This window comes from Phoenix dactylifera, unplaced genomic scaffold (genome assembly GCF_009389715.1).
Source record: "Phoenix dactylifera cultivar Barhee BC4 unplaced genomic scaffold, palm_55x_up_171113_PBpolish2nd_filt_p 000202F, whole genome shotgun sequence".
Classification (NCBI taxonomy): domain Eukaryota; kingdom Viridiplantae; phylum Streptophyta; class Magnoliopsida; order Arecales; family Arecaceae; genus Phoenix; species Phoenix dactylifera.
The window spans coordinates 300119-319867 of record NW_024067721.1 but is presented as its reverse complement, the minus strand read 5'-3'; the positions used below and the strand labels follow the sequence as shown (position 1 = coordinate 319867).

Sequence of the window (19749 nt, the reverse complement as noted above, 5' to 3'; positions counted from 1 at the left end):
ACTCGGCTGAAGTAGGAGTCGACTCGGCTGAAGCAGGAGTCGACTCGGCTGGGAGTCGACTTGAGCACTGCAGCACTGAAAATCAACTCTCTGTCTTTTTGTCTGTTCTCAGTCGGAGTCGACTCGCAGAATCCCGGAGTCGACTCGAGCACTATTCCTTGAAACTCCAGAGTGCCAGAGTCGACTCTGAACTTCCTGGAGTCGACTTGAGGACTATTCTTTTGAATCTTTCTTTGAATTTGCTCCTCCAACTTGAATCCTTTGAACTTGAAACTTTGGGCCAATGAAGTGTAGCTTTCTTCCAACTTTTCTTGAGAGCTTTTGAGGCCTTCTTGTATTTTTCCAACTTGCTATGTTCCTTGCAAAACAAATTATCTTTCTTTTTGCAACACAAGCATTAGTAATTATATTTCAAGATTTTGTGATCATCAAAATTAATCTTTAAATCACTCTTTGGGTCACCAATCTTCCCCTTTTTGATGATGACAAAACTTGGAGTATATGCAATATAAAATAGATTGTGTTCTAGAACTAATGCATAACTAAGTTGCATAAAGTAGAAAACATATATCTTTAAAATATACTTCAAGATAATGTTTTAGATTTAATCAACTTAACATAATCAACATATAAAGCATTATAAGCATATACTTAGATATTTCTCCTCCTTTTTGACAACATCAAAAAGGTTGCAAGATAATGAAACATTAAGCACAAAGATAATGATACTCAAATATTTCTTTTCCTTATTGTACTCTGATTTTCAGTTAATGCATGTCAAATTATTGCAAGAATATGAATCATATAACTCAAGGCAATAATGTCAGAATGAGATTAATTAGCATAGATCAGAGCCAATTAAGATGATTTCAGAGCAAATTATAAGGAGAGCACATCGAATGTGATTCCAAAGATAGTTCTCAAATCAAGTATAGGTGGAACCTTTTTCAAGTTAATTCAAGGAGCATCAAGACTGATATTCAAAAAAGGCACGAATGAAATTCTAACCCCTTTTTTGAAAGATCTTTAATAACAAGTATCAAAGCTTGTTTATTTAAGATCTTTTGCCCAATATATTAAGTATTTAGCAACATGAGAGCAATTTAATTAATTTTCAGAGTATAAGATCAAAACTTATATACTTGAAAAACATACCATCATATTGGATCATTAATTCTTAATGACTTCAAAGTTCTTTTATGATAATAAGAGTATTGGGGCACAAATACCAAAATATGAATTCATGCAATTTTTGATACATCTTAGAGCTCTTTTAAAGACTTTATTTTATTTCTTTAGAGAGAAACACATTTTGATATATATAAAAATGAATTGGCACAGGATTGAAACTCTAAAGAGCAAGCCAATAAGAACTCATTAGTGAATTTCAAAATAGATTTTTTAATAGAGACAGAAGGATTTTTTTTAAAAAAAATAATTTTCAAAACAGTTGATTTGCCAATTAGGTGTATTTTACCATCTATAAATCTATCACATATAGTAGTTACTTTAAATTTGTATTCATAAGAAATACTGAAGGAAATTTAGCTTAACACATTATTCTCCCCCTCTTTTATTAAATTAGAGACTCTTAAGATCAACTGTTTGAATTGTAATTTGGTTTATGATTGATGCACTAACCAAATAACAAGCTTCAAGGTGTATCATACAGATTTTCAGATTTAAATTTCAGATGATACATAATAAAAAGTATTAGGATCACTTCTCATTTAATATTCTTTCTCTCTCCTTTAGTTATGGATTTATGCGATTAAGCTCCATATGATCTCTTCTCCTAAAAATTTTCTTTCTCCTCCTTAATCGAACATTCCATTTAAGAGTTTAGAATTTGAAGATAATTTTCAATAAAATATTCAAATATATATTCTTTCTCCTCTTTGGGTCATCAACATGAGTAGTAGATAATCTTTCAGTTTTCTATTTTTGCCTTTTAGTTTCATCAAATTTGTAATGTACAGATTTAGGAGCAACTGAAGAGATTTTACTTAGCTTTTGTTTCTATTTGTCAGTATTTTGAGAGTCTGTTTTAAATAATTAGAAACTGTTTTAACAAATATATTCTTGAAAAATTTTTGGGTGTACCTAGGTTGATATCCCAATCCAAATTTATCATATCCAGCTCTTGAGTTTTCTATCATCAAATTTAGTTTTTCAGAGCTGAGAGTGAATCTTTCAACAATAGATTTCAAATTATCAACTTCTTTAGTTAGTTTTCTATTATCTTATGAAAGCAATTCATTATTCTTCTTGAGTTTATCATGGCCTTCAGTAAGAAGTTGATTTTTCTGATTTAGTTTTTTATTTTCTATAATTAAGATTTCAGTTTTATTAGTTAGTTTCAGTTTTTCATCTATTAGAATTTAATTTTCATTCTTCAAGTTCTTGTTTTCACAAATAAGTTTCTTATGTTCTAAATATAAATCAGAAAAGGCATCATGAAGTTCATCAAATGTAAAATTATTTTCAGTTTCAGCATGTACCTCATATATTTCATCTTCATGTGCCATGGAGCATAGATTTGCGATATGATACTGCTCTTTTTCTACACATGATGTTTCAGATTTGTTAGTGCATTCATATTTAACTTCAAGCATATTTCATATTTTCTTAGCAGTTGTGCAAGAGGATATGCAATTAAGTTCACTATCATCTAATGCACAGAATAGAACATTCAAAGCTTTTACATTTTGCTGAGCCATTTTCTTGTCATGATCAGTGCTTGTGTGTAGCCCATTGACTATGATACTACATAAATCGTAGTCATGTGCTTGAATAAAAGTGCGCATGCGTGCTTTCCAATGTATGAAGTTTATGCCATTAAGTAGTGGAGGTCTATCAATTAATTGTCCCTCTTCTAGAAAACTATCTGTTGAGCTGTTATGATCTTTGACTCTTGATCATGAGATCAACAATTAATATTAGAGTACTTGCTCTAATACCACTTGTTGCCTAGATATACAACCCAAGAGGAGGGGTGAATTGGGTTTGAAAGAAATTTGCCCTATTTGAAATTTAAGCTTTAACACATTTAGAGTTAATTGCAACAATAAGATATTATGCAGTTGTTCGTTGGATGTTTATAAATTGTCTAGTGTTGATTAGGAAAGCTTTTTTGATTATAATTATATGCAGTAATAGAGTCTAGATGAGAAAGCAATTGGAACTAAAAACAACACAAAGACAGGGATTTTATAGCGGTTCAGTGCCAATCTTGCACCTACATCCACTCCTCAAGACTTCTTAAAAATTTCACTATAATCATCCCAATTACAGTCTGGTTGTTTTACAAGCTCAAAACCAACTTTTTGTTTTTCCGGGATCACAACAAATCCAGTTGGTTTTACGGGATCACCAACTAGAACCTAACTAATTATTTTCCGGGTTCACAACTAACCCAGTTGGTTTTCCCAAGGTTCACCAACCAAAACCTTTACACGGTCCAATTAAGGTTTGGACAAGACCTTCCTCCAAGTTTCAGAACCCTCCAAAACTAGAACAAATAAGATAGGAAGAATTTAAACACACTATTGCTCAGATAGTAAAAGAGTAGATACAAACAATGATAGGAGCAATAGAGTAGTTGTTGGTGTAGAAAGATGTCTTGAATGCTTCACCAACTTCTAGAGGTGAGAATTGATGTAGAATGATTGAACTTGATGCTTTCAATGGTTTGCTCACTTCAATACACTGGATTTTGGGCTCTCAAATTGATGTCTTAAAGTTTGGTCGTTAAGCTCACTTTTAATCCACTTGGTTTCCTTGTATTTATACCTTAGAAACTCTTGGGAATTATTTTAGAGCCATTGGAGACGAAATAGAGCCATTGGAGATGAAAACAAACTAGTTATTACTGTGGAAAAATAGCCATTGCAGCTTCATCCCGTCGCCAGGGGTCGACTCCTGATTTCAGGGGTCGACTCATGTTCCTCACAAGTTGACTCGGTAAGTCTTGGAGTCGGCTCTTGCTTGCCTACGACTTTAGCTTCTCTCTGGATTTGCTCTGTGCAACTTAAGGGGTCGACTCCACTTGTTCTGGTGTCGACTCGTGTTGTCCAGAGATCGATTTGAATCTGGGTGGGGTCGACACTTAGGCTTGGTTGTTTTTAAATTTGCTGCTCCCTGAAATTTTCTGAGACTCTTAAGGAGTCGACTTCTTTAATATTAGGGTCGACTCAAGCTATCCAGCGGTCGACTCGGATCTGCGTTGGATTGACTCTAGAGCTTGGCTATATTTGGCTGCTTTCTGTTTTTGCCCTGAGACATATCTGGGGTCGACTCCCATCTTTATGGGGTCGACTCGTGATCCACTTGAGTCGACTCAAAAATTCTTCGAGTCGGCTCTCTCAGTCAGACAGAAATCATTTCTTCTGTCTCCTTCTTTGCGGGCTGTCTGGGGTCGACTCGTCTTTGTTGGGGTTGACTCATGACTGTGTTTGAGTCAGTCTACAATTTCTGTAAGAATTCCTACATCTGAGCACTTCTATGCATATATTGATTTATCGTTGGATTTATTTACGGTTTTGATGTTATTGCTTGTGAGTTGATATGATACATATGAGACGAATTTTTATCAACATATTTTTCTTATTATGTTGTTATTGTTTATGAGTTGATGCGGCACCTATGAGGCGTGCATGTTGTTTATAATGAAAATATTGAGATAAATTCATTTGGGAAGAAATAACATATTTTTTGAAAATTTATGAAAATATGTGATGTGATGGGAATGTGATTGAACATGTAAAACTAGACATGTAATATGGGTTGGACTAACCTTGTCATGAGATAGCCTCTACGAGCTTATGCGTAGGATAGCGGCCACGAGCTGATGCGTGGGATAGCCTCCACGGGCTTACGCGTGGGATAGCCTCTACGAGCTTATGCGTAGGATAGCCTCCACGGGCTTACGCGTGGGATAGCCTCTACGAGCTTATGCGTAGGATAGCCTCCATGGGCTTACGCGTGGGATAGCTGCCACGAGCTTATGCGTGGAATTTGTGCAGTCTTGGACTGGGACATGATCTTGGTTAGTCCAACGCCAGAAATGAAAAGTTTGAAAACTTCACCAAAGGAAGGAGGAGGGCTTCACCGCGGACGGCCGGATCTCGAATCTCCGGTGCTCGGTCTCCTCCGGCGAGCCTTCTCCTCCGGCAGCCAATCCCTCCGACGCCGCCACCACCGGTCCCCCCTTCTTCCCCCTCTCTTCCACGATCGTGCCCTAGGCACGATCGTTTTAAGGGGGATGGGCCCGGTCTTTTCGGGCCAGCCCATCCGCCCTCTTTTTTTCCGTCACCCGGGTCCGGCACGCGACCGGCCGCATGAGCCCTAGAGCAAGGTCCTAAAGATCATGCAAGGCCTAAGATAAACAACAATTCCAATAATTCCATAAATGCCAAAATCAAAGATTGATGTAATTCAATCAAATCCAGCTATAATGTACTGATTTATTACATAATTTCAAATGTCCATAAATAAAAGATAAATTGACTTCTAACTATCTAGCAGTCTGACTCCAGATCGAGCTCACTTCTTGTCCCATCCGACAGATTCTACGAATCCAGTGCCTCTAAAAAAAAATGGAAGTGTAGTATGAGCTTTTCCAGCCCAGTAAGAATCCCAACAGCCACCCACAACAAAATCATAAAATAATCAAGTATCAAAATATATATCATTTCATCATTTCAAAAGCTCAACAAACAACAAATATATGTAATCAGTACATATACACAAATCCTTTTTCACATTATGTGATCCATTCCCGTATTACTCAAATTCCAAAGTTTTCAAACTTTTCATTTCTGGCGTTGGACTAACCAAGATCATGTCCCAGTCCAAGACTGCACAAATCCCACGCATAAGCTCGTGGCAGCTATCCCACGCGTAAGCCCGTGGAGGCTATCCTACGCATAAGCTCGTAGAGGCTATCCCACGCGTAAGCCCGTGGAGGCTATCCTACGCATAAGCTCGTAGAGGCTATCCCACGCGTAAGCCCGTGGAGGCTATCCCACGCATCAGCTCGTGGCCGCTATCCTATGCATAAGCTCGTAGAGGCTATCTCATGACAAGGTTAGTCCAACCCATATTACATGTCTAGTTTTACATGTTCAATCACATTCCCATCACATCACATATTTTCATAAATTTTCAAAAAATATGTTATTTCTTCCCAAATGAATTTATCTCAATATTTTCATTATAAACAACATGCACGCCTCATAGGTGCCGCATCAACTCATAAACAATAACAACATAATAATGAAAATATGTTGATAAAAATTCGTCTCATATGTATCATATCAACTCACAAGCAATAACATCAAAACCGTAAATAAATCCAACGATAAATCAATATATGCATAGAAGTGCTCAGATGTAGGGATTCTTACAGAAATTGTAGACTGACTCAAACACAGTCCGAATCACAACCTACGCGCTGGGGTGCTGAGTCCCCTGATCAAAACCTCCTGGCTCTGCCGACTCTTCCTCTACAACATCAATTACAAATCACAAACTAAATCATTTAATATTTAAATATTCCAAACCATAATTGATATTTACTATGGGGTCCATAACCAGATCCCCAAACATCTCAATCTCTCCAAATCTAGGGCAATCGGGGTGGCCGACTCCCACCCTTGTACCATCGGCCCATGTCGTCGCCAGCCGTGGCCGCTGCCACGCCGGCGACGATGGCCGGTCCCGATGAAAAGACCAAAAGAAGGGTGGATGATAGAGAAGGGTTCTTCCTCCACCTCTTTGGTCCAAGGGCAACAGCCGGAGTGGCTGTGCCCTCACCTTCCCCACCCTCGGCCACCATTGGCCGAACCATCGCCGGCCGCCTCTGCTGCAGTCACCGGCGATGGTGGCCGGCCAAGAGACAGAGAGAAGAAGAAGTCTCTTCCTCTTCTTCTTCTTTTCCTTCTCCTCTTATTATTATTATTATTATTATATTCTTATTTTCCCTCCTCCTTTTTCTTCTTCTTCTTCTTCTTCTCCTTCTTCTTCTTTCCAACCGACACAGACCCCTCCCCCTTCCTCCATTTCTTCCACGGAAAGGCCACCGTGATGGTGGCTCGGCCCCCAACCGACGACACCCAGCCGCCGTCGCCGCCGCCGGTGGCCAACCGACGAGGGGAAGAGGAGGAGAGGATGGGATCACGAGGAAGAAGACCCCGGATCCATCTCTCCCCTTCTCCAATAAACCCTAGAAATCCCAAAATAATTCTCTCACAGTCCCGACCGACCACAATGCCATGGTTCTCGGCCAATTCCGGCGGCCGGCGGCAGCCAAAAATTGGAAAGAAGAGGCCGAAACAGGGGTACCCTGTTTCGGCTCTTCTCCGACGATTCACCGGCTAATAACCCCTCCATCTCCACCCAAAATCCCGAACATGAAGCATAAGGAAGGAGATGTACTTACCTCAGCCCGACGAGGTGCTCCGGTGATGTTTCCGGCGAGGAACCGACGGAAAAACTTATGAGCAACTAGCGGAGGGTTCTCACACCAAAGGAAGGAGGAGGGCTTCACCGCGGACGGCCGGATCTCGGATCTCCGGTGCTCGGTCTCCTCCGGCGAGCCTTCTCCTCCGGCAGCCAATCCCTCCGACGCCGCCACCACCGGTCCCCCCTTCTTCCCCCTCTCTTCCACGATCGTGCCCTAGGCACGATCGTTTTAAGGGGGATGGGCCCGGTCTTTTCGGGCCAGCCCATCCGCCCTCTTTTTTTTTTTTTTTTTGTTGCTTTTCTGGGGTTTTACATACTCTCCCCCTAAAAAAAATTTCGTCCTCGAAATTAACTTACTTGAAGCCTCAACTTTAAAAAAAATATACATCCATCATATCATTCCTGAGATCTCAAATAGTCTCCCTCTTGGAGTACCACTCTTAAGATTTTGACATACAAAAATCACAGCATCTCAAAACTTGATCCTTTTTATTTACCACACATAGTAAGTTCTTTTGATCTCCTTCAAAAGAATTCCAAACTTCCAACCTTAGATTAAAATGTCATAATTATATCCCAAGAAATTAATTTCTCTTGATTCTACACAGAGATCATAATTGGCTTAACATAAATAGGAGAAATCTTTAGTATCAAATGCTCTTAATATTCTATAATCATTTTTCTTTTCTTAACTTTGCCTGTGATTAAATGATCAACCTTTATCCTAGGATTCCAGGCCCAAGCTTAATCACAGAGCTATCAATCCGTTAACGCTAAATTTGAGATGCCCCAAATTCTTCTTAGAATTATCAAAAATAGGAGAGCCCACAACTACTTCCAGTAGGCAAAGAATCAACGACATTTCCCTCTACTAAAAAACTAACTCAAGTCTTCCATAATAATACCTTTCAGATCAAGGTATTATTATTAAATATTTTTCTTTTTCTAATCGATTTCAAATTAACTCAAATCACTACACTTCCGCTGCGCACTCTGATCTAACTCATCAAAATCTCTAAAGTCACAAAATGATTTCTAACCAAAGCATCACTTTGCACCGAGACTAAGAAAAATCCAAATTTTAGAACTTTAATTGAGCAGAACCTCCTGATCTCTTTGTCCTCAATTTATGCAGAGTATACTAACCATAACTAACCCCCAATCCTTTAGTCAAGTTTAAGGTCACTACGTGATCTCCACAACCTTCTTAGAATCCAAAATATCTAGGCTTAATTTAAAGGGAGTAATTCTTGTATTCCCTTTGCAATTTAATTAGAAAATCTACATTGATTTTCCTTCCAATAGAATTTACTTCAAACTCAATGGGTTAGAACTGTTGAGCTAATATCACTATGAGTAGGAATTAACTCTATCCACCTCCAAATCCTTCTTCACCAAAATCCTTGATGTCTATGATCAATGCTACACATAATAACTCACATAAGTATCTCAAAATCGAAATCTCTACTCAATATTGTATTTTACAATGACAAAAATTTCTGGTTAGATCAGGATCCTAGACTTGAGTTCAAGTTAACACATCCAATAATCTCCAACAATTATAAGAAAAATTCAGGAGCCCAATCCAAATATACAAATTCAAATAATTAGAATACTCCACCAATTTGCATACTATATGGCCTTAAGAATTTAATCCACTAATAGAAATATGCCGATTTACAATATTCAAACATGTCAATTCCAAATATAATCCACATATATTTTCAACTTCGAAGAACGTTCCTTTCAATATTATGAAATCTCCTTAGCTTACTCCAATACTAAATCAACGTACAAATCCCACTCTAATAATTAGCAACAACATCCAAAAGTACAGTCACATCAAAACCCATATCAAGTTTGAATTTTCAGGTCATTTAAATAATATCTAAACATCGTATAACTGATATGCCATTGTTGACCTTCCTACACTTATCTTAGGTCAAACCTCTCTTATCATGATCACAGACAATTTATACTTTTCTTCTACACTCATCGAAAACCAAATCCGATGCATACATTTTATCACAATGCCCAGTGATCTTACAGCTTAAGCACTGAATTTAATTGTCATGTCCAAAGTGATCATAACCTTAAGCTATGATATATTTCTGTCACGATCCCTAGTGATCTTAAACATATGCTCAGATTCCAACTGGTCACATTTTCCAATAATCTTAAACCTCAAACTTTAATGCCACTAAGGCCACAGTCCCTAGTGGTCTTAAACCTTAGATTATAATATCATTCTTGTTATAATCTCAAGTGATTATAAACCAAATCTCTGATAGTTTTTCTATCATAATTCTCCACTGATACTCTGTCTCGAGAATCCTCCGAGTCGGCTCGGTCTCAGTCCGACAGAAACCTCTTTCTGTTTCTTTCCTGTGGGTTGTCTAGGGTCGACTCATCTTTTGCTGGGGTCGACTCTTGAGGTGCTGGGGTCGACTCAAGCGTAGTTGGGTCGACTCTTGAGGTGCTGGGGTCGACTCGAGCACAGTGCTTTGCTCTTCTTTTCTTTTATTTTGACTTCTCGGGGTCGACCTTTGGATGGAAGGGGTCGACTCTTCTTCTATGCTTTGGGGTTCTTTCTTTATCAAAAAATCCTATAAAATGCTAGTTCTTTCTTTCTTCCAAAGACACAATCATTAGTAAATATAATTCATGGTTTTGTGATCATCAAAATCAAACTAGGATCAGCAAAAATTAATCATGCAATGATTTTAGTATAATCGTTTAAACGATCCCGGCATATTGATCATGAATACTACTTGTAGTGGTACTTTGAAATTTGATTTCTTATGCATACTAGAATTAAAATGTTTAATTCGATTTTTTCGCTGCGAATTTTAAAATTAAAAGAACTACGTATGGCTTGATCCTTCTTATGAAGCGGTACGTAGGCAACCCGAACAGGTACAACCATTGATTTTGAAAAAATTTTAAATTTCAGCATGTTATCACTACTAGCATCATAGGATCGCTTTCGGTGGTATCAGAGCCAGGTTCTTTGTTTAATCTTTTATGTTTTAATCATTGCAGTTAAATCTAGAATCATGAACATGTTTAGATTAGATCTAAAGTATTTTTATAATTGATTTAATTGCTGATTATGCATGATTAACTAGATCTAAAATTTGAATGCATGTGATGCAATGTTTATGTTAACATATTTTACATGAATAAATCTAAAATCATAAAATTATTTAGATTAGATCTAAATAAAATATATGATTCATTTAATCACTGATTTTAAAAAAATTATCAGATCTGAAAATAAATGCAAAAGTTGTATGATGTTTGAATTAATTCATGAAAGTTTATATATATGATGTATGAACATAAATCATAATGATTTAAACATGAATTAAAAGGTGAATTACGCATGATTAATTATCAAACTCAGATCTGAAAAATGTTTTAAGAACTAAAAGTTTATATTAAGGTGTAATTAAAAGGATTATGCAATGATCTAAACTTTCATAAGCTTACACTTAATTAAAAATTAAGTGATATGAAAATCTAGATCTAGAATTGTAACTCAATTAAATGACAATTGCATAAGCCTTTGGGGATTTGGATTAGCTTGAATCAAGTTCTTAAGATTGGGTTAGACCTAAGGTTAGAATCATTCATGTACTAATAGAATTAATTGATCAAATCTAATTAAGTAGTAACTAGATTAGGTCAAAGAAATTCTAATTCAATTTACAATAGTTGTAGATTGATCAAGTCCATGTCTTTGATTAGACCAAGATGGAACTTGATTAAGGCTCAGAGGTTGAGCCCAGTCATTTGAGTAATCAAATTGAAATTGATTAACCAGTCAGTGTCTAAGGTAGGTTTGGCAGACTTGATCGGTGATTTTTAATTGAAAGCTACTCGCACTGATTCATCTTTGTCGAGTTAATGGCATATCCCTTCTACCGATCTCACTTATCTGGCTGACATGGTCAATCACATTTTGATTGGATCACTTAATGAATCGAGTTGACCCATGCCTTTAAGAAAAATCAGTATGACTGATTTAAGTGCCTCCTTAACCGGATTGAATCTAGTTCTTATTAATCTGATTTGATGAAGTCAGTGGAAGGATCTAGATTAACCGGTTCTTCTCATGTATTCTCAATTAAATCAAATATTCTAAAATTATTAGGTTTTTAAAATGAAATAGTTATGGAGATAACTAGATCATAGCCTCCCATTAAGTTGGGTGAGAATGGGTCCAATGGCTAGATAATCATTGAAGGCGCCACACGCCTGGTGATTATTTGACCATTGAAATTGTCATTCAATATATGATGAGTCGAGTGTACCTTCAATAGGTGATCAGGTGGGCCGAGCCACAATCGGGCTTGATCATCTATTAGTAGATTATACGGAATCCAATCATTTAATAGTTGGACCTAACCAGAATTTTCGGTGGAGGCGCCACACGCCTGCCGAAGAGACTGGAGCAAAATAATCACTAGAAATTGTTTGGTGAAACAATTGGTTCAGAACTTACCAATAGGTGCATATGGGTTGGCCGAGCCACACTCGGGCCCATATGCGATCTATTGGGTTCTAATGCCCACTAAAGAGTTAAGTATAATTCTTCGAATTTGAGGTAGAGGCTACAAATTTGTATAAAATAGTGGAAGAACCTTTAGACTATAGTCCAAGTCTTTAGGGTTTTGTCAATTCATATACTAATAGCCGATTTTCTTTTTATACAGAAATGGCCACTAGTTTGTCACTTCGTTCATTGTTGGATAATAACAAGTTGACTGGACCAAATTTCAACAACTAGCTTAGAAAACTTAAGATAGTGCTAGAGCATGAATGGATCCTTTATGTGATAATGGATCCGGCACCTGAGCAGCCCGCAGCTAATGCATGAGGTACAGTTAGAGATACTTATCAGAAGTGGCTCAGTGACCGTATCACTGTCCGTTACATTATGCTCGCTGCAATGAACGATGAGTTCAGTCATAGGTTTGAGAATGCGCAGCCTGAAGAGATCGTTCAAGTATTGAACGAATCTTTTGGCGCTCCCGACAACGTTGAAAGGCACAAGACTAGTTGTGCTATTTTTAGCACACGAATTAAGTGGGAGGTTCATTCAGGGGTCGTCGTCCTTTTAAGAAAGGGAAGAAGAAAAATAAAACTCAAAAGAAAAGGATGCATCATGCTGAGCCGAGTCAGACAAAGAAGATAAAGGCTGATCAAAATAAGGAAGAGTGCTTCTACTATAAGAAGCAAGTACACTGGAAGAGGAACTATCCTCAGTATATTGCCTCCCTTGACCCAAACAGGCAAAAGAGAAAGATGCAATTAGTTGCTGATCAACGTACTTATATGATAACATCTTGTAATTTCTCAATATGTAATAATTCGACCTGGATATTAGATACTGGAAGCCCATTTAATATTTGTAATTCGTTGCAGGGACTTCAGGTCAATAAGAGATTTGGAGAAAGCAAAAGATTTCTGAACGTTAGAGATGGCAGATCAGTTCCAGTTCTAGCTTTAGGAAGTCTGAAACTTGTATTCAATTCTCAAGAAATTATCTTAGATGATTGTCATTTTTGTCCTTCTTTCCTATTGAACATAATTTCTGTAGGCCTTTTGGCTATGAAAGGTAATGAGATTTCAATAAAAGGAAATTATTGTGATATCATTATGAATGGTATTACTGTAATGCATGGACATTTGAGCAATGGAATTTATATATTGTCACAGCGTGTTAATGTAATGTACAAGTCAAATAAGCACCCCATAATAAATAATGTCACAAATGTCTACCTTTTGCATCATAGGCTAGGACATATTAACAAGAACAGGATGAACAGGTTAAGTAAGGAGGAAATCCTCAATGTTAATGATTATGAATCATTGACAACCTGCGAGTCATGTCTTCTTGGTAAGATGACCAAATCACCTTTTATTGAAAAAGGTGAACGAGCTAGTGACTTATTGACCCTTGTACATTCTGATATATGTAGGCCAATGAGCACAAATGCTAGAGGTGGGTATTCATATTTTATTACATTTACAGACGACCTTTCTAGATATAGTTATGTCTATTTAATGAGACATAAATCTGAATCATTTGAAATGTTCAAATTATATCGTAATGAAGTAGAAAAATAAACTGAAAAGAGTATTAAAACTCTTCGATCAGATTGAGAAGGTGAATACCTCTCCAGTGAGTTTTTGACATATCTAGGAGAAAATAAAATTCTCGCCCAATGGACTCCTCCTGGTACACCGCAATATAACGGTATGTCAGAGAGAAGAAATCGAACTCTGTTAGACATGGTTTGATCCATGATGGGGTTTGCTGATCTGCCCATATCCTTTTGGGGATATGCACTTGAGTCAGCCTGTTATATTCTTAATAAGGTTCCAAGTAAATCTGTGACTAAAACACCACATGAAATATGGACGGGACAGAAATCGGTACTTTCTTACCTTAGGGTTTGGGGGTGTCCGTCTTATGTCAAACATTTGAAAGCAGACAAACTTGAAGCTAAGTCTGACAAATATTTCTTTGTTGGTTACTCTAAAGAGACTAAAGGATATTATTTCTACCTTGATGAAGAACAAAAGTTGTCCGAAAGCAATAGAGCTGTAATCTTGGAGAAAAAATTTCTTGGAGGAGGAAGTAGAAGCTCTAATGTAGAACTTTAAAAAGTTCAATATGTAGAAGACCCAACACCATCCACTGAACCTATTGAGTCAGATTTGATTAGATTAGATCCCGAACCCATCTTAGATGCACTATTAAGGCCACGTCAGCCGGACAAATACTACGATTTCTTGATCGGAAATAGTGATCCTGTCGAACTTAATAAAAACGATGAGGATCCGATCACCTATATGGATGCTATGCAGAGGCATGACTCTAATGCATGGCTTGGAGCCATGCAATCCAAAATGGAATCCATGAAGGTCAATGATGTATGGACATTAGTTGACCCATCCGAAGGGATTAAATTCATAGGGTGTAAGTGGATTTTCAAAAGAAAATAGGGCATAGACGGAAAGGTGGAGACCTATAAAGTCCGTCTGAATGCCAAGAAATATTGTCAGCATTATGGTATTGACTATGACGAGACATTTTCTCCTGTGGCAATGCTCAAGTCCATTCGGATTGTGCTTGCAATAGCAGCATATTTAGATTATGAGATCTGGCAGATGGATGTCAAAACTGCTTTTCTAAATAGTGATTTGGAAGAGGACGTGTATATGATACAACCTGAAGGTTTTACATCTGCAAATGAGTCTAAAGTGTGCAAGCTTCAAAGATCCATTTATGGATTAAAACAAGCTCACAGAGTTGGAATATACGTTTTGATAAGGTGATCAGAACATATAGCTTCATTAAGAATGAAGAAGATCCCTACATTTATAAGTGGATCAATGGTTCAGTAATTATATTTCTAGTTTTGTATGTGAATGATATTCTATTAATTGGGAATAATGTCTCTGTATTATAAGGAATAAAGGTCTGGTTGTCATCTCAATTTGCCATAAAAGATTTGGGTGAAGCATCTTACATCCTTGGGATGAAGATTTATAGAGATAAATCTAAAAGATTGCTTGGATTATCCCAATCTACAAATATTGATACTATGTTGAAGAGGTTTAGTATGATTAATTCCAAGAAAGGCTATTTTCCGATGGGCCATGGAATTAACCTCCTAAGAAGGATTGTCCGACAACTCCTCAAGAAAGAGAGAGTATGTATAGAATTTCATATGTTTCGGCAGTTGGATTTATAATGTACACCATGACATGTACTAGACCAGACGTGGTATACTCACTAGAAGTAGTGAGTAGATACCAGTCTGATCCATGTAGCAACCACTGGAAGGTTATAAAAACCATCCTTAAGTATTTGAGAAATACTGAGGACCAGTGGCTTGTCTATGGTAATTCTGACTTGAAACTTGAGGGTTATACTGATTTCAGTTTCCAGTCAGATCGAGATGATAGCAAGAGCGTGTCGGGTTATATCTTTACTCTTAAGGGTGGTGCTATCTGCTGGAAGAGTTCCAAGCAGCACACAGTGGTAGATTCTACATGCGAAGCAGAATACATCGCAGCATCTGATGCTGCCAAGAAAGCTGTATGGTTGCGTAAGTTCATCACCGAGCTCGGAGTGGCATCCTCTATTGGTGGTCTATTACAATATTTTGTGACAATACTTGAGTCATAGCTCAAGCAAAAAAACCCAAAGCACATCATCAGACCAAGCATATTCTGCGACGCTATTACCTGGTTCGAAAAATTATAGAACGAGGTGACATGATCTATAGAAGATTGATACAGAAAAAATCTGGCTGATCCATTTACCAAAGTCTTCGGCATCAAAGAGTTCAACGAATACAAGTCGAAGATGGGTATTAGATACTGCGCCGATTGGCTTTAGGCTAGTGGGAGTTGTCGGGAATTGTATGCTTAGTGTTAATCGTCAGTATATTGATGATTGAATTTTGTAAATGAATTGACAAATTAATAAAGTGTTATTTGACATTATTCATCATTTCATTGTACATCTTCAAATGAACTTTTATATGATGAAGTTCTTAGGACTTATTTTATGATGAAGGAGGATTTATCTTCAAGTCCTTAAATTTGTTCGCGACCAAATGATATGCTGCTTCTAGGACGATAACATTATCAAGATTAAGTCGTTGTGTGACATATACGTTAGTTGTCCTCTTAACCAAGGAGTGTGGAGACACTGATATGTCACACAGGTGAAGTGTAGGAGTACATTTCACTGAACGTGATTAATTTTGGAACGCTCTACTGTCAAGGGATATTTCGAGTGGATATGGGTATAAGTATCCCTCAAACCTGAGATCACCATAGTGATTAGCAAGCAACTCACTGTACTTTGGTACCGGACTAGCAAAATTTCTAATTCTGGGATGGAAGGTTACTGGGTGCAGTCAAGTACTTGCAAATCGGTGCATGAGTCAAGATGGAATTGATCCCTCTTGAAAACAGGAGATAATGCTTTGTGTTCAATTTAGCAAAACCTTGGTCAGGGTAATCCTTGTGATGAGTCACAGAATTTCTAAAGTTGATTACATAGTGGATGTACTGATTAGAGAGTTGACAGAACTCTGAGGTCATCCTAGCATTAGGAGTCAAAGGGATGAATTATACAGTAACCATAATCCAAGGTTTCAAAATATTTGCTTCGTATATATTCAGCCTATTCGGATATCAGGTACCATTGTTATATGGTCACAACGGCTACCCCACTCAGCATATACACCTTCACGAATATTTGGCTGCAACACAGGACGATCGACAACTTGGTTACTTCTTTCGCTCATGCCAAAGAACGACTCGAACTCGAAAGTCGGAAAGCAAATGATAAGAGGCAAAATGGATCATCCTAGTCCATTGTGGAACCACCCAATTCCTGCCGAGCAGACCTCAGAGCCGAGCAGGCCAGGCCTCGGCCCCGCTGAAGGCCGAGCCAACCTCGGCCAGAGGCTAGGCCGACCTCGGACCCCGCTGAAGGCCGAGCCGACCTCGGCCCTGTCAACTTTGATCCCGTCGAAGATCCCGCAGATCTTCGGAACAAATCTGAAAAGATATCTCTCGAATCCTCTGCCCGTGGGATTGATCTCCGTGATTCACGCCGTCTCCAGTTAATGGCCAGCTGATCACAGCTCGGTCCGAGATTTCAGGCAATGGCCGAGACCCTCACCCTATAAAAAGGGGGTAAGGAAATGCCCTAAAGGAGGCCATAAAAAGCAATACAAAGCAATTCAAAACACTGAGAAACCTCTCTAAAAACTCTGCTAATTTAACCATCGGAGGGCCCTCGTCAGAATCCTCGGCCAAGGCTTTGTGCAGGTATGCCGGAGCATAGGATGTGGCTCCCTTTCTCCGTCCCAACCGATGGCTTCTCGGATTTCTCCGGCATGGCCACCCTCAGGCCAAATTTCAACCACAACAATAACAATCTTCCAAATAATTACATCCTTGGCGGATGTTAAAAAATAATAGCCATCCGAACCATTTCGCCCCTCAATAATAATTTTAAGGTGGGCTTATAATGAGATCATGATATTATCAAAACCCTCATACATACCAAGAATGTCTAATTAGAAGTCCCTTCAATCCATTTCATGAGGGCTGAAATGAATATTAGAAGGCACAAAATGAAATTCTACCCAGAGCAAGAAAAATGCAGGAATAGAAATTTCTAGCAAAAAATTCAGCAAGCGAGATTTGTCGGCTACTTACCTCACCGGGCAAGTCCTTTGTTATGATCCACTTGTCCCGGAGCTGGTTGGCGGCTTGCTTTTCTCGGAGAAATCTATATGAGAAATCCTTGGCTTGCTCCAATATTCTGTCCCCAGGGAAGGCCACCTGAGATGCCCTGTTGAGGCTGTACATCCCAGTGACTGCTTGGCTCGACTGCCCAGCGCAGCAAAAGAAGCCACCTTCCTTCTCAAAATGCTTGAAAACATCTTCAACGATGACAAGTAGAAAGAGTAGTCTTAGATAATTAATAATTATAATCATAGTTCATATCCATTAATTAACATCTTCAACGATGGCCTCAACAATTTTAATTTGCTACTCACCAGGAGACACATGGTATCCATGTAAACGGAGGAGACGGAATCCCATGGCCGTGCAATCCACATCAGGTACTGTAGAATTCCTCGTCCAACCAATCCCTTCCTCGGTCCAGCATCTGCAATTTAATCAAATGTTTAAAACTCGAAAGATAAGTAAATTCTAATGCTGATCATAACTCGTGCACAAAAAACTTTTACCTATAGACAAAATCCAGGCATTGTTTGATCTCGGGTTCGAAATACCGGGAGATCCCAAGGCGCTCCAACCGATCGACAGCCCACATACGGTCGAAAAGATCCACAGGGTATACATTGGGTACTGCAGAGCATAATATCACAAGAATTAATTTAGACAAAAACAAAATCAAAAACTGTATACATCATTTATGAATCAAATAGTTTTACCTCCTCCGTCAAATCTTTCAACGATCTTCTGAAGGTATTTGAGGCACTTCTCGTCCTTCGTCTGCATGAGAGCATAGGCCGTCGAAGCAGGAGAAGTTAGGAAGGACCCATCAACACATTGGAGCCCAAAAAGCTTCTCCCAGTCCAGACCAGGCATTCCTTCTAGGGAATAGAGCAGTGATGTTGGTAATTTGTGCAACACATCGTTTGGGATCCTGCGGTAAAATGTTGGTTTTTTTTATTTATTTTGAGAATATAATGTAGGAATGGCAAGTGCACAAGATATACAAGTGGAGTGAGAGAACTTTCTATTCCACTACCTCTTCAGCTTTAGGTTTCTGCTGGCATATATATCCTGCAACGCAGGATCATCATAAGGGAGTTCCAACCCCAAGGCCTTGGCTATCTCTAGGAGAGAACGGAAGGCGATCTCAAAGCCAATGGGCATCAGCTCTGCTTCTTCCTGAGCCAACCTCCACATATTGTCGCGAAGAAAAGAAATTCCTATCAAAACAATTTCTTTCATCAACACTTTACTCATTCAAAGACAGACTAGAATGCAGTGGACTAGTTCTAGAAAGGGATATTGGTATCTGAACCTCTCTCACAGATATCAGCGTGAATACTCCAAGATTTTAGCGCGACTACGCAAGCCAAAGTATTGATTATTCGATCGTGAGCCAAGAAAATTGAGTACTCCCCTCATGAGCCATCAGGCAGCTGGTTTTGGACAATCCATTGCAGGCTAGATGGGAATTGAGGGTCTCCACTTCCATTTTGGTGCTTCACCAAGGCCACCCATGCTGTGTCATATGCTGAAATGCTTATTTCTCCATCATCATCCGTCGAGCTAAGCATCGACTTCACTCCATTAATCATCCCCCGCATGTCCTACAGGCAAGAGACCAAACACCATCTGATCATGAATAAACTCAAATAATCTCAGTCCTATAACACATTTGACAACTAGATATGCTATTAGTTTCATTTCTCCTGCATTGGTGGGAGCTGTTGAGTAGAGCAAGGAAAGGAAGAGAGTAGTGCGAGGAATCAATGGCACATCCACCATAAAAGATGGATGGATTATAATGGATAGAAAATATTGAAGTCGATCGTAGCAATCAACAGATCCTGCCCACAATTCCTCGCACTTGATTCCCCTTCGAAATATTTTCTGCTTTGTTTAACTGCTCAAAAATGGTCCGTCTGTTCAAGCCACTCTATATGCATGGGATATCATGTCACAGGGATGAGTTAATTAGGCATGGAAACTGTTGCT

The 19749-nt window shown here is 38.5% G+C and overlaps 1 protein-coding gene across 1 annotated transcript; it reads right to left on the bottom strand.

Moving 5' to 3' along the window:
* Positions 1-17625: 17625 nt before the first annotated feature.
* LOC120105127 (ent-copalyl diphosphate synthase 1, chloroplastic-like) lies at positions 17626-19481 on the bottom strand. The gene is given in 6 exon segments (XM_039117287.1): positions 17626-17951; positions 18069-18181; positions 18264-18384; positions 18471-18685; positions 18791-18974; positions 19070-19481. Coding segments are annotated over 6 exon segments (1248 nt in total). The 5' UTR covers positions 19359-19481.
* Between the last annotated feature and the right edge of the window lie 268 nt (positions 19482-19749).